The sequence below is a fragment of the Vombatus ursinus genome, unplaced genomic scaffold, assembly GCF_900497805.2.
Source record: "Vombatus ursinus unplaced genomic scaffold, bare-nosed wombat genome assembly UNPS02014785.1, whole genome shotgun sequence".
Taxonomy (NCBI): Eukaryota; Metazoa; Chordata; class Mammalia; order Diprotodontia; family Vombatidae; genus Vombatus; species Vombatus ursinus.
In genome coordinates, this window is record NW_020954563.1 from 15,599,243 (window position 1) to 15,615,155 (window position 15,913).

The following is a 15,913-nucleotide window of genomic DNA, read 5'->3' on the forward strand; positions in this document are numbered from 1 at the left end:
CAGAGGATAGCTGGACTATTGTCTCCCATTTTCTGGACAGCTATGTCCTCTTTAATGATTTACACTGCTCTTGTAAGCGCATTTATCTTGATGTATTATCTAGCTCCTCAGCTCTTTTCCTGCATTTTTGCGTTGGAGTTTTTGAACCCAGGCTCTCTGGGATCCTCCCACTCTCGCTCCTGTTGACATCACCAAATTCTCTGCTTTTGAGCAGGCTCCTCCCCGGCGCTTCCTCCAGCCGCAGTGACAGCTGAGTCCCGATAGGCAGCGATCTCTTTGCGGTGCTGGGCCCGGCTCTGGCCTTCTTCTGCCCTCCCCTCCCTCCCGGGCGGGCTCAGCTCCGCCGGCAGTGTCGGGTTACAGGAGCCACTGCTGTGTTCTGTGCGCTTGGGGGTGGGGTGGAGGGGTGGGCAGAGGAGCAGGCACTAGGGCTGGGCACACACTCGGCAAGGCAGTGGTGGACGGTGTGGATACACAGTCTGCTAAACCATGGCTGATGACTTCGGCTTATTCTCCTCCAGCAGTGGGGCCCCGGGGCCAGCGGAGGAGGACCCAGCAGCTGCCTTCCTGGCCCAGCAGGAGAGCGAGATCGCAGGCATTGAAAACGATGATGAGGGTTTTGGCGGCGCTGAGGGAGCCCTGCAGCAGCCGGCAGCTGAAAATGGAAGTAAGTAGCCTGGTGATTGAGGAGCTGTGGGCAATAGCCAGGGGTGATGTCTAGTCTGAAGTGGCCTCAGACATTGGGGGAGGGGGAGAGAGGAGGCAGAGGGCAGTGGGAGAGCTTGAAACTCTGCTGGACACCTGAGTCCCCGCTAAGGCCCTGTCTGTAATTCTAGAGGCCAGGATCTCTGCCAAATGATGGGCCAATCTGGTGAGGGAGGGGAGGGCTGGGAGGGGAAGTCAAGAAGAAGCCCAAGAGTGACTAGCTTGGTCTAGGTGAAGGGCAGGCACATAGGGAGAAGGTGCATCTGACAGCCAGCCGTCTGTAGTTCCTAGACCAAGGAACTTGAAGGCGCAACATAGCGAGGGAATGGTCTGATCCTGCCAACTCAAGGATTCCAGAGGAAGGGACATAACCATTCCAGGCTACTAAAATCAAATGTCAGCTCAACATAGAGAATAAGCCAAGGTTCATTCTGTCGTCCTCCCACTCTAATGAGTCTGAACAAGGCAACTATTATTAATTGAGGTTGGGAGTTGTGGGACCCTGCTGCAGGAAGAAATACAACCCTCCACAGGTGCAGCGCTTTCAGAAAGTGTGTTGGGGTGGGGCATGAGGGGGGTGCAGATCACCTGTTCCTAACTTGCTGTGTGACCTTGGGCAATTCATTTCTCCTCTATGGGCCTCTAGCTCATCTGTTAAATGAGAGGTTTGTTTTCAGCTCAGACATTCTGTGTTTCTATGATCAGATCAAAACAAGCATTTACAGAGCACCAGAAAATATTAATTAACATCCATGTAGCTGTTTAAGTTTTACTCAGTGCTTTCCTCACAATACCCCCCATGAGTTAGGCAGAGCCAAGATTGTTAACCCAGTTTTACAGAGGAGGTAACTGAGACTCAGACAGAGCCAGTCCACAGTAAGCACCAGAGCTAGGTTTTGAGTCCAATTCTCACCTCCCAATTCAGTATTCTATCCATTATACGTAAGTAATCCTGTGCTCAAACATTATATGGGGGATACAAATTAGCACTAGACAGGTTATCTTGCCTGCCATAAGCTTACAATATCCTAGTGGTTCTCTAAGAATAATGTGAGGGGACGCTTGGTAGTCTCGGGGGAAGGGGAAGGGGGGGGTCCAAGGATTTCTTAAACTGTCAGTTAAATTGCTAGAACTTTTCACAGATTGCTTCCAAAGTAACTAGCCAAAATTGTGCCTGGGGCAAATTCAGTTGAGGGAAATTTAGCATAGTAGCATGTGGGACAGTCCCACTTAAGATCCCACCGAGAGTCCTGGTCCTTGCTCCCATAGAGATCAGCAGGGAGTAGACCCTAACCCTTGGGAGGGACTTGTCCTGGTGATGGGAACGTGGGGATGGTGGCCAGGAGCAACTGGACCCCTTCCCAGAGGATTGTAAGGCAAAATAGGAATAGCTTTTACCAGTTCCTACAACTCCCCAACCCCATTTTGGCATCTTAGAAACCCATCCTCCTTGTGCTAGTTATGGCTCTGATTACTTTCCCTGTTTGGGCCTAACTGTAAAATAACAAGATTGGAATATATGATCTCTAACGTTCCTTCCTGTTCTAAAATTCTGGGTATGTTGTTTCAGGGTATTTTCATCTCAGACATTCTGTGTTCTAAGTTCCTTTCTAATTCTGACATTCTATGTTCCTGTGAGGTAGGGAGCAAAAGTATTATTATTCCTCCTTTTACAGATGGGGGAACTGAGGCTCAGAGGATAAAGTATCTAGCTCATAGTCATTCAGCTAATAAGTTTTACCACCCTACTCTCTTGATTCCCAGTTGAATACTCTGAGGCCCAGAGAAAGAAAGCCAATGGCCTAAGGTCACATAGCTAGCTCAGGATTTGAACCCAGATTTTTAAATTCCAAATCCAGAGCTCTGCCCCACTATCCCACACCTGCCTCCCAACAAACTCCGTTCCAGCTCTGACATGGCAGCTTCTAGGGTCCCTTCCAGCTCTCACATTCTGTGTTCTGTGATCCCTTCTAGTCCTGGTAATCTGTGAATTAAAAGTCTCCATAATATGATTATTTATAAGACATTGAGGTCTCTGCTTTTATTTTTGGCTTGAAGAAAAAGCGTGCTTATGGTGCTTAATCAAAACCAGACGCTGCTTTGTGGATATTGTATCTCAAGTGGTGCTTCCTTCCTTTTTTTCATTCTGATGGGGTTTTGTGGTGGCAGCATGTGGTAAAGGTAAAGGGCTCTGGAGGTTTCTCATCACCCAAATGGTCTAAGAGGTAAAGAAGCTTAAGACCAAGTAGTCTGGGCCATCTCCACACTACTAGTCACTACCATCAGGGAAACAATTCAATGTAACGAACATTTGTGAATGCCTATATGTATATGTGGGTGTAAACATATATATGTATATGTATATATCTCAAAAGCCTTTGTTCTTAGAGAGTTTACAATCTAATGAGGGGAGGATGAGTATACTGACAACCATGAAACGAGAATAAAATAGGCACCAGAGAGGCCTAGGAAAAGTACTAGGAGAAACTTGAGGGAGGAGATATCACTTTCTGTTAAGGAGGTGGGAAGGGCTTCTTGGAGGAGGTGGCCATCCTCTTGAAGGAAGGGAGGGACTTCTTTCATTAGAGATAAGAAGTGGGAGGTTGTAAGTCCATTCCGGTGAGGAGTTTAGAAACATGGGAAATACATGAGAATGAATAGGAGTTAATAATAACCCGTGGACTCTGACTCTTAAACAAAAGCAGAGGAAGAAGCTTTAGTCCCACCCTTTCTATTCTTCAATCCCCTTTTTTCCTGCTCCTCCTCCTCCTTCTCACGTCTGTCCCTTTTCACAGTTCCTCTGAGCTGGGAAGGGCATTGCTAAAGAGACATTCAGTTCTCAGGGAAGAGGTGGTAAGTGTGGTAAGAGCTGGGTCCTATGAGTGTCCCTAACATGCATTATTCCTAACACTCGAAATTCCTGACTTAGGCAGAATTCAACCGTTTGGTTGGTGCATTCCCTCTCAGAGGGCTTCACGTTTTAACACAATCCAGGAGATGGTAAAGCTGTGAGGCAAAAAGGGACAAGGAATAAGTGTTTCAAGGAAGGCAATCAGGATGATGGTGGGATTTGCAATGATACTACATAGGAATCAGCTGGAGGAACTAGAAATGTTTAGCATGGAGAAGACATATGATACCTGTCTTCAAGTATTTGAAGGTCAGTCACGTGTAGCAAGAACTGGGCTTGTCCTGCTCAGCCCCAGAGGGCAGAATGAGGAGAGTAAAGTTTCCGAGAGGCAGATTTTAAAGATATAAGGAAAACTCATTAACAACCAGAGAGCTGCCCCAAAGTGGAATGGGCTGCCTTGGGACATGGTGAATTCCCCATCAGTGGAGATCTGCAAGCAGTGGATGGATGACCATTTGTCAGAGATATTTGAGAGGGATTCTCTTGTCAGCATTATATCTCTTCTGAAGTTCCTTCCCACTTTCATATTCTTTGATTTCAAGATGAATACAAGTAGAAAGTCCAGATACTAGCTGTCAGAAAAGTCCAGGCATGATGAGAAGTTTGAGAGCTTTTCTAACCCTGAGATTCCGCAGTTCTGAGCATCTTTGCTTTCTGCTTCCAAAGGCTAAGGAAAGAAAGGAGGATGGGGGAGCAGAAGGCAGGGAGAAAGCCTTCCAAATACACACACACACACACACACACACACACTCTCTCTCTCTCTCACACACACACACACACACACTCTCTCTCTCTCACACACACACACACACACACACACCTTTAGCTGGCTCAGCTGTTTTAAGTGGGGCAGCAGAATGGCAGTAGGCAGAGAGGTGTTGCAGGAAGGGCAGCAAATGCTGTCAGACCCACCCAACAGAGGAGTCAGCAGGCTGGGTGTGGGAAGGAGGGTGTGGATCAAGTATAAATTACTGCAGGCCAATTACCAAGGCTGCCGAAGATACTAGGGGCTGGAAAGGGAAGATGTGGGTTCTGTAGGAAAATGAAAAGTTACACAGAGTTTGAGGAGGTTGAGGGCTGGGCCTCCCTCTGCCTGTCTTTGTCCAGATAACCTTCCTTTGACAGCATAGACAACTGTCCTTTCTCTCTGAAATGGGCTTCTCTTAGATTGAGGAGCCTCTAGTTGTCTGGATGGTTGGTGGCATAGAATGTTAGAGGTGAAATGGGCTCTAGAACATGAAATATAGCCCCTGAGAGAGACCATCAAGTAGAGAACAGGGAAGATAGAGCTGGAAAGGAATTTGTTGGGAGGCAACTGTGATGCATGGAAAAATCACTGGACTTGAAGTCAAGAATTTCTTTTCTATAGACTGGAGGATGATGATACTTTCACTAGTCACCTCATTGGAAGTTTTAAGAAGGGGTCAAGACTTTATTAAGAATCCTGACTCCTACTTGAATTAGCTCTGGGATCCTCAACAACTCAGTTCACCCCTCTGACCCTCAGTTTCTATTTCTCTTCTCTGCTTCGGTACTTCAGGGATCCATGATTTAACTCGTGTGTTATTCCCAGCATTTCCAGACTTCGAAACCCCCCTTACAAATTAGGAGATGGTATTTGATTGCTACTGTGGCTTTGGGCACACCTGATAATGAACTGCACTGACTCCAAATTGACACCTTTCCAACTTGATAGGATCTGTTAGAATTTGTGTTCAAATCCTTTGAGAACTAAGGATCACCTACATATCATAAAGAAGCACCAGAAGAGGACTTAAGAGGAGTTTCCCCATCTGTAAAATGGCAATGATACTGTTTGCACTAACCACTTTATAAGAGACCTCACTCCCAGGTATTTTCAGTAACAGGAACTGGAAGAAGTTAAGAAGTTAACACAACTCAGACAAGCAATATTATGCTGAATCAGATCACTCGGTCAGTCAACATACATTTATTAAACATCTGCTATATGCTGACTTTGCCAGGGCTGCAAAGTGAAAAAATAAAGCATTTCTTCCTCTCAAGGAGCTTATATTCTATCCAGGAAGACAGCATATATGTTATATGTTTGCATAGGAAGTCAACAAAAGCATAAATATGTAGCACCTGTGTATATATTTACATGTGTATTGATATGAATTTATATAATGTATGTATATATTTATGATATATGTATGATATATTTATTATGCTTTTGTTGATTTCTTATACAAACATATATGTTGTATATGTATGTATGTATATATGTATATACTTATGGTTTTGTTTACTTCCTACACAAACCATTTCCTGATTGCCACAACTGTTCATGCCCTTCCTTAAAAACCAAAACCAAGAGACTTGTAGTTAAGAAACTGGTTTAGGAACGTAGCCCTAACTCATTCTAGCAGTATGATCCCAAACCAGTCACATACCCTCTCTGAATATCTATTCTCTCATCTATCAAATGAGGATAAGGCTTCTTTTATTCTTTGTCTCCTAGAGTCATTGTGAAAGAAGATCCTTTGCTAACCTTGAAGCACCACACAAATGTAAGCTCTTTGTGCCATAAATCCAGGAAATCGGAGCCCTGGACCCTACTATCCCTAGCCATAGTGGTTGAAAAGGTGGGGTCAGGGGTATCTGGTTTGATCCTCAGCCTAACAAACACCAAATTGATGTCATCTTTTGGAATTTAGACTGGTAAGTCTAAATTGGTAAGGCCATCACTGGTATTCTATTTCCCATCCTCCAGTTTTATATCAGCTTGGGGCCAGGTCCACTGGCTAATCTTAACTCAGTTAGAGCCCAAATTCCTAGAAGCCTTTGTTTGTCCCTCACTTGATGAGTTAGTTTGTGGCCAATTGGTTTATTTGGCTGGAGCACAATGACTCAGGATAATGTCCTTTCCCTTCTTCTTTCCTCCCCATGGGTCTAGAGCCTAAACAATTCCAGGCTCTGAGTGGCACTTCTACTGAGATACACAGGACAGTGTTGTCTGCTCCATGGCCTCCTGATGGGCTAAGGAGAATATGAGTTTAAAGAGGGCATGTCTCATCATGGAAACTTTGTATTTCCATTTCATCCAGCATAGAACTTAACATGTAATAGGTAATCAGTTATTTGTTGAATTGGATTAAATTAAATAGAACTAAAGTGAATTTGAACTGAACTGAATTATTAAAATTTGAAGGGATCTAAGACATCATTTGATCAACCCTCCCATTTTATAGATGAGAAAATAAAGCCCCAAACCATGAAGTGACTCATAGAGTATAAGTAGCAAAGCCAAGATTTGAACTTAGGATTTCCTACTTGAAATCCACTTCTGGCTCTTTCTACTACATCATGATGAATTAAGTTAAATCAGACTCATAGAATCATATGTTTCAAACTGGAAAGGACCTTAGAAAGTTATCTAGTTCAATTCCTTCTTTTTACAGAGGAGGAAACAGAGGCCCAGAGAGATTAAATAACTTGACTTTAATGTAGCTCTTTTTGCACTGTACCACCCCAGCTTTCTATGCTTTCTCCCCTAGTAGACCCAAAGCTCTTTGAACTGAATTGCATGGAATTAAATTGAATTGAATCGAGACTAAATTGAAATGAGCTAAACTACATGGAATAGAACTGATAAAGAATATTGTTTTTGGAATCAGAGAAACTAGGTTCAAATGCTGCTTCTGCTACCTGGGCGACTTTGGCAAGTCTCTCAGGGACTTAGTTTCCTCTTCTATCAAACGAAGGATTTGGACTAGGTAATCTCTAAGAGCAGGTGGTATTCTAGAGCAGCTAGGTGGCACAGTGGATAGAGCAGCGGGTATGGAATCAGGAAGACCTGGGTTCAAATTCGGCCTCAAACATTTACTAGGTGTGTGACTGCAGAACACTTTTATGTATTATTTTTTATCTCATGTGAGACTCACAATAACCCTGGGAGGTGGGTGTTATTATTATCTTCCACATTTTACAGATGAGGAAACTGAGGCAAGGAGAGGTTAAGTGACTTGCCTAGTGTTATACAGGTAGTAAATGTTTAAGGCAGGATTCAAACTCAGATCTCTCTAACTCCAAGGATAGCACTCTGTTCACTTTCACTGTCAGCTAGCTTGCCACCACATGACAACTCTTCAAATATTGAAGACAGTGACCATGAACACCTCCCAGACCTGGTCTTCTCTTTTCTGAGCTAGGTATCTCCAGTTTCTTCAACTGATCTTGGATTAATTGGACAAGGACATGTACAGTAGCCATTACTACAGCTCTCCCTCCAGGGTGATAGTGATCCATTAATCACTGCTTTTCACATGAAGTCATTCAACTCATTCTAAATCCACCTCCTAATTTCTCTACCTTGTCCACAAGGAGATCTTAAGAGATTTTATCAAATGCCGTAGATTTCATCAAATGTCTCCAGACCTTTGACCCATTTTGATCACCTACCTCTGGACAGAATTCCAGCTTCTTACTGTCTCTTTCAAAATGGGTCACCCAGAACTGAACACAGCCCTCCAGCCATAGCAAGCACCTGATCACTTTCCTTGTTCTAGACACTATACTTCTGTTTATGCAACCTAAGATCACATTAGATTTACTGGGGGCTGTGTCACACTATTGACTCATTCTGAGCTTGTAGTCTACTAAAATCCCTAGATGTCTTTCACATGAACTGTGGTCTAGCCATGCCTTTTCCAACTAGTACTTAACCTAGCTGACTTTTTAAATCTTAGCATATGATTTTTTATTGACACATTTTGTTTTTAGGTCACATTCTTTTCTCAAGCAAACGTTTCCTTGTAACAAAGATTTTTTTAAAAGAAAAAAAATTCAGCAAAGTCACCTTTTAGTGTACAATTTTACATGGATTTTTCTTTTCACTAATATTCAGCTCTCTGGCATCTTGTAGGCTATGCAGATGAGACACAGGCTCTGACAGGTCCTATCACACTGGAAAGGTTTTGTATAAAGAAACGGCAAGACTGGTCTTAAGAACCAGCCTAGCCAAGTTCTGAGAAGCTTGGCACTGAATTGACTGCGGTGATGATTTTTTTTATAAAACTATAACAGTTCTCAACTTGAGATATTAAGGTATAGAGGGCTTTCAATCTGCACCAGTGGAAAATACCCACACTAATGGAATCATAGATCTTAGAAGTATTCACATGCAGGATTTTACATTAGAAGGTATTAATTTTCATCTTGGGATGCCTTTATTTTAGATTGTCAGGAAGCTTTTATGTCTGTTATCTAAATTGTTAGCTATCTCTCTCAACTTTTCGTATTCCTCAAATTGGATTAGCATGTCTCTTAAGTTTTTATCCAAGTCATTGATAGAAATGTTCAACACCTCCCTCTGCAGTGACATTAATTCATCAATCACTGCTTTTGGGGTCTAGTCATTCAACTAGTTCAGAATCTCCCTATTTGTGTTTTCATTCATAACTCTTCATCTTGTTGTCAAATACCTTGCCAAAATCAAGATACTCTGTGCATTTGGACATATCCTCGCCAGTACAGTCACTCTTCTCAGACTACAATGCTTTAGACACAGTAGTCATTTTAAAATTCATTAAACCTGTGACCTCACTGATGGGCAGTGGTACAGATGGTCACCCATCCCTGTTCTCACTCTATGTGATTCTTGTCCATAATCTCTCCTAAATCCCTCATAAATGATCCGCTCAAGTCCTGAAGAATGTTCTCTAAGCCTTTTTTTTTTTTTAGGGGAGCAAAGTGCTTTATGTACGTTACCTCATTTGATCTTTATCACATCTCTGAAGTCTGTACTCCTCAAGGTCTTTTAACATTTTGTGGGTACCAGTGTAGTATTTGAAGTGTCCATTATTCCCTGCCAAGTGAGCAACCTATCTCCTTTCTGATCATGCAATTCCTGAAAAATACCTTTTTATGCCACTTACTACATATGAATTTAAAAAAGAAAATGAGTCTGACATGACTTGTTCTTAGTGAATCCATGTTGACTCCTAGGGATTTCTCCTCTCATGATAAATCCTTGCAAACAATCTGCTTGATAATTTGTTCCACAATTTTGCTTAGGATCAACATCAAATTCATCAATCTATAGTTTCTGGAATACATCTCCTCCTCCCCTTTCCCACCAGCCTTTGAAAATCAGGCCCCCTAATTCCTCAGCAATCCCTAGCAGTAGTTCTGTGTTCACACCTACAAGTTCTTTCAGCACTTTGGGATTTCATTTGTCTGGGCTTGCTAACATGAACTCATTTAGAATATACTGGTATTCTCCTTTTCTCACCTAACTTGAATTTCAGTTCCCTCTGGTTTTGAATATTGGCTCTGCCTCTCTTAGGTATATGACTATAGGCCAGGGGTACCTGCAGCCTCCAGGCCACATGTGACCCTCTGGGTCCTCAAGTTCGACCCTTTGATTGAATCCAAACTTCACAGAACATTGGGGCGCAGGTTCCCCACCCCTGCCAGAGGCAAATCTCTTAGTTCAATAATAATAATAATAATAATAGCCAACATTTATGAAGAGCTTCCTGTGTGCCAGGCATTGTGCTAAGCACTTTACAATTATCTCATGTAAACCTCACAATAAGCTTGGGAGGTAGGTGTTATTATTATTCCCATTTTACAGTTGAGGAAACTGAGGCAGAGAGAAGTTATGTGACTTGCCCAGGGTCACCTAGCTAGTAAGTGTCTGGATATGAACTCACGTCCTCCTAACTCCAGGTCCAGCACTGTATCTACTGCATCACCTAGCAAGCTTGCCTTCACTGGGTCGTTGTGGGAATCAAATAAGACAATGGATGTAAAAATATTTTATACATGTAGTTAAATAAATGTCAGACTATGAAGAATTCAGGGTAACTTGGAAAGACTTGTATGAATTAATACAGAGTAGAGTAGTTCATTCTGGACTTCCCTGACACTGTTCCATGATATTATTCCACTCCTTTATATATGACTATTTTAAAATCGCAGCCCCTGGATGGCTATTATACCTCGTTGAGATAATTCCTGTATTGTCAGAATTTAGTTTTTGAAAGTCTCCCTTACTTCTTGACCTGCCTTCTCATGCAGACTCTGCACATGGGCAATGATTTCCCTTCATTTCCCTGAACCTTTTGAAGTCTGCTTTACTAACAGGTACATGTCTGACTATTCCAATCACCCCGCTTCTTAGCATTCATAATAATCAAAAGTCCACATGAAGAAATTCTAAAAGAGAAGGTGTATATATGTGTGTGGATGTGAAGGTATGCCTACAATGTTGGGGTAACTCAAAAGGCTGTCCATCTGATCCCACGACATGACCTGGGCAACATGCATTTTTCATCCACTTTGCTTTTTTATTGTGTGTGGCATCCCCAGGATACCAGACTGATGAACAAGAAAGAGTTCCTAAGTGAAGTGGTAGTGATAGAGCCCTGAGGAGAAAGTGACCTTTTCTGTCAATTGGAATGATTATTAAATTGGAAAATGGTTGTAGATTTGTTATACCTTGGAAAACACTCTGGCGAAACAGTAAACTTCCTAACTGGCCGTGTAAAGATTCCATGGATGCCTTCGTGTCTCTCAGCAGGGGGTCGGTGACCACCTCTTCTATCTCTTCCTCCCGGAACTGACTTCAGGTTTAGTTCTACTTGGGAACATCTACGAAGCAGGGAGTACTGACTGATTCTTCTTCAGGAAACTCTGTAGAAGAAAACCTCATACTTGTTCTGTTACTCTGATAACTCAGAGTTTCTTGCACATTTTCAGATTGCATATAAACACACATGCACACATGCATATATACAGACATGGACATATATAAAATGACTGAACAACACAAAATATGCATACACATTTATGTCTATACATGTATATATAGATAGATAGATAGATAGATATATGTTTGTCCAATCATTTTCAGTCATGTCTTACTCTTCATGACCCTATTTGGGGTTTTCTTGGCAAAAACACTGGAGTGGTTTGCTATTTCCTTCTCCACCTCGTTTTCCAGATGAGGCCAAACTGAGGCCAATGAGGTAAAAGTGACTTGCCCAGGGTCACACAGCTAGTAAGTGTCTGAGACTGGATTTGAACTCAGGAAGATGAGTCTTCCTGACTCCAGGTCCAGCACTCTATCCACTGTGCCACCTACTTGCCCATATGTGTGTGTGTGTGTGTGTGTATGTATGTATGTATGTATGTATGTATGTATGTATGTATGTATGTGTATTTGGCTTGTTAGCTTCTTGGTCCTGGTTTTCATAGATTCTTCCATCCTGCCTGAGAACTCTTCACTTTCTTTAATTAAAGTCAAGCATTGAAAGTCATTCGTCAGCCTCCTGAAAGAGAGGCTTGAGTTTATAACTCAATGGGTGGGTGCCTCCAGCAGGAAGACAAACATAGCTTAATGCTTACTGAAAGAGTTCATTTGATTACCCTTCTGCCTACATCCATATTTCTTGATGCCCCCATCCTACCCCACTCCCTTGCTAATTGCCTGTTTGCCTCTGCCAGAATCCCAGGAATGCTGCCCCTCCCACGTCACTCCCTAAGACCATATGCTCAGGTATGACAATCAGTATCAGTTTGCTCAGTCGTGACTCAGCCTACTTTCCTGAAGTAATGAACAAACTTAATCGGTAAACATACATGGATCCTGGACTAGAGTATTTTGAAACTACTTGCCTCTTCCCACCCCTTTTGACTGATTACTCAGGGCAATCAGAGCAGGATTGATCCCCATACTGACCATCAGGCAGAGTGTGTATGAATGCCAGCACATGCAACCCACACTCCGAATAGGCCTGTGTATCAGTATGCATATTTTGCTGGGAGAATCTGAATTCTTTCTCTTGACTTGTTTAGTTGTTCTAGTTGTGGCTGACACCTTGTGACCCCATTTGACATGTTCTTGCACAGATATTGGAGTAGTTTACCATTTCCTTCTCCAACTCATTTTGCATATGAGGAAACTGAGGCAAACAGGGTTAAGTGACGTGCCTAGAATCACACAGCTAGTAAGTGTCTTGACATTGGTGATTAAATTCATTGCTTGGGAACAAAGCTGACTGCTGCTCCACAAAGCTGGTCCTCTGTTATCATTCATCATCCCAATCATAATAACAACTACTTGCTACTATTCATAATGGTGGTGGGTCAGGAGCCTCCAAGCCACCCTGCACCTTGCCTGACAGACATGCCATTCAGACTCGTTGGTTGAGTAGGAAGTCACCAACTAAAAGCCTTCCTGTAAGATGGTGGACCTTACTATGTGCCCTGATGTTACACTCTCCAGACCACCAGGCACTGCCATTTGATCTGCTGATCTACGCTAAGCACCCCTAGCTTTGCCATCCACTCTATAGTTGAATCCTTAGGATCACTGAGCCTTTTCATATCTCTTCACTGGATCCTGCAATTAGAATGTGAGCTCCTTGAGAGAAGGGATTGTCTCATTTGTTTGTATTTGGGTTTGTTTTTTTTTCTCTTTGTAAGTGCTTAGCCCATAGTAAGCTCTTATTTTTTTTTAAAGGCAATTGGGGTTAAGTGACTGGCCCAGGGTAACACAGCTAGTGTCTGAGGCCAGATTTGAACTCAGGTCCTCATGACTCCAGGGCTGCTGTTCTATCTACTTGCACCAACTAGCTACCTGGTTTTGTTTTTTCATAGTAAGCTCTTAGTAAATCCTTATCATTCATTCATAAATTTATTCAATACTGTGTCTCTTTTGAAGTCTTACCTCCCTATTAGATTATAAACTCCTTCAATTTCAAAAATTAATGGGATGTATGGTTAGAAATTGTACTAGGTCCTGGAGGGAAGAAAGGGTCAAAATCTGTGATTTCACTGGTATATGGAATTCCTAGTATAAAAACAAGCTCTACTAATGCAACTCTACAATGACTTTTCTGTAATTTGCGTCTCAGAGATCTGCCTGGGGTATTTAGAGATTAAATGTCTTGCTTAGCAACACACAGCTAGTATGTATCCAAGGCAGGATTTGAATTAAGGTCTTTCTAACAAGGTCAGGCATCTATCATGACAAACTGCCTGTTAGGCACTAGGGATACAATTGGGGCCTGCTGGTAGATGTTTAACAAACAGCTCTCTGAAGAAAAGATATATATATATATGTATTCATGATACACTTTTAAATTTAATCTGCATTGGTAACATTTTCTCCATCACTTTCTTAAGTCCAGACAATAATTAAAAAATAAATAAATCAAGCCCTGATTTGTAGCCTTTACTGATTTCCAAGGTATAAATGTTCATATTGAAAATTGAGTTGGTTTCAGCACATCTCTGGATACAATGACCAAAAACATTAAATGTCCCTGCCTTCAAAGATTCCATTATATTGGGAGTACAGGAAACATGCCTTGTCTAACTTTGTATGTCCCTCACTGCTCTTCGCACAGTAGGTGCTTAACATCTGTTTCTTGATTGATTGATTGATTGATTAAAGGGACTGTTAGGTGGCAGGTCATACAACTATTATTGTCCCCATCTATAAGATGGGGAAACTTATTCTCATAGATATTAAGAGACTTGCCCATAGTCACACGTAGCTATTAAGTGTCAGAGTGGTGAGTCTAACCTGATGTTTATTGTCTATAGAAGGTTCATTTCCTTATTTATTACGCTGTCATACCTCATATTTTGTTGGAGCTAAATAAAGATCAAAATAACATTTGGTATGCATACGAATTCATGAATTCCTTACTGCAACTCCATAGCTCTCAGTAGTCTTTGGCTCACAGTTTGGCAACCACTGCCCTATAAAATGCTAGAACAGGCTGAGCTTACCATTCTGCATCAATATTCATTAAAGAAAATAGTTTTCTTTCTCTGTTTTTGCTCTTCCTGGTTTAGGTATCAATGCCATATTTGTGTTGTAAAAGGAATTTGATGGGACTCCTTTTTTGTCTATTTTTCCAAATCCTTTATATGGTATTGGAATTAATTGTTCTTTAAATGTTTGGTAGAATTCACTTGTGAATCCATCTGGCCCTAGGGATTTTTTCTCAGGGAGTTCATTGATGTCTTGTTCAATTTCTCTTTCTAAGATGGAATTATTTAAGTATTCTGTTTCCTCTTCTGTTAATCTGGGCATTTTACATTTTTGTAAATATTCACCCATTTTGCTTGGATTGTCAGATTTATTAGCATATAACTGGGCAAAATATGAGCTTACCATTCTGAACAAAAAGTGCTCAATTACATAATTGTGTCTTCTCTGTCTCTTTTTAGCTGGTATTGAAGACACAGGGACAACAGTCAATGGAGACATGTTCCAGGTAAGTAAATTGCCATCCTAGGGGTAGGGAAAGTTTCCTAGGTGCTGGTGGTCTGAGTTCAAACATCTCTTTCACAGCTATTCATTGGTCCCTATAAGACCTTGTTTTAAGGAGTGGGAGCAGCTCCTTCCTCAGTAGCTCTCATTCACTAATAATGATCAAAGGGTTGGGAGAGTGATATTCCTGAACCACATGATTAGAAATACTCTAATTATTAATTAATTAAATTATAATATATAATGTATTATTAGTATATTATATATGTAATATTATATACTTTGTTTTATACTATATTATATGTTATTATATTATACACATATACATATTATATGTATAATATACACATGTATTATATACAATCAGGGATAATTCTAAAAATATTATATATAATATATTATATAATTATATATTGTGTTATAATATATAATAGTTATGACATAATATATTCATTATGATTAAATGATTTAATTAAATAATTAATACATAATTAGAAATACTCTAAAATTAGAAATAGTCTAGTCACTCTAGTCTGTACCCAGTTCTCATCAGTGGCTACAACTTCCATAACCTGACGTGCTTTGACAATCTTTTGACCCCTATAGACACCCATAAATCAGTGGGAACCCCACCAATCAATCAACAGACATTTATTAAATACCTACTCTGTGCCAAGCATTGTTCTAGGCACTGATGATACAGAAACAAAGATGAAACAGTTACATGCTATGAGGTGGATAGGAATATATATGTATATAAACATATACAAAACAAATAAATAAACACAAGAGTAATTTGGGAAGGTAGGCTGTAGTAGGTGGGGGATTGCAAAAGGCCTTATGTAGAAGTTGCACTTAGGCTGAGCATTGAAGAAAAGTAGGGTAGGTAAGATGAGAAGGAAGTGCATTGTAGGCTTGGAAGACAGCCTTTACAAAAGCATGAAACCAAGAGCTAACGTCACACATGACAAACTACAAGAAGACCGGTTTGGCTAGGGTGAAGAGTACATGGATATGGACAATTTGTAACGAGGCTGTTGAGG

General features: G+C 41.3%; 1 protein-coding gene across 1 annotated transcript in view; it reads left to right on the forward strand.

The window, feature by feature from the left end:
* Positions 1–258: 258 nt before the first annotated feature.
* The window catches only part of CLTB (clathrin light chain B), a 40,111-nt gene continuing 24,456 nt past the window's right edge, over positions 259–15,913 (forward strand). Inside the window, exons 1-2 of the mRNA XM_027867219.1 lie at positions 259–667; positions 14,828–14,874. Coding sequence (XP_027723020.1) covers positions 490–667; positions 14,828–14,874 — 225 coding nt within the window. The 5' untranslated portion in view covers positions 259–489. The remainder of the gene's footprint in view (positions 668–14,827; positions 14,875–15,913) is intronic.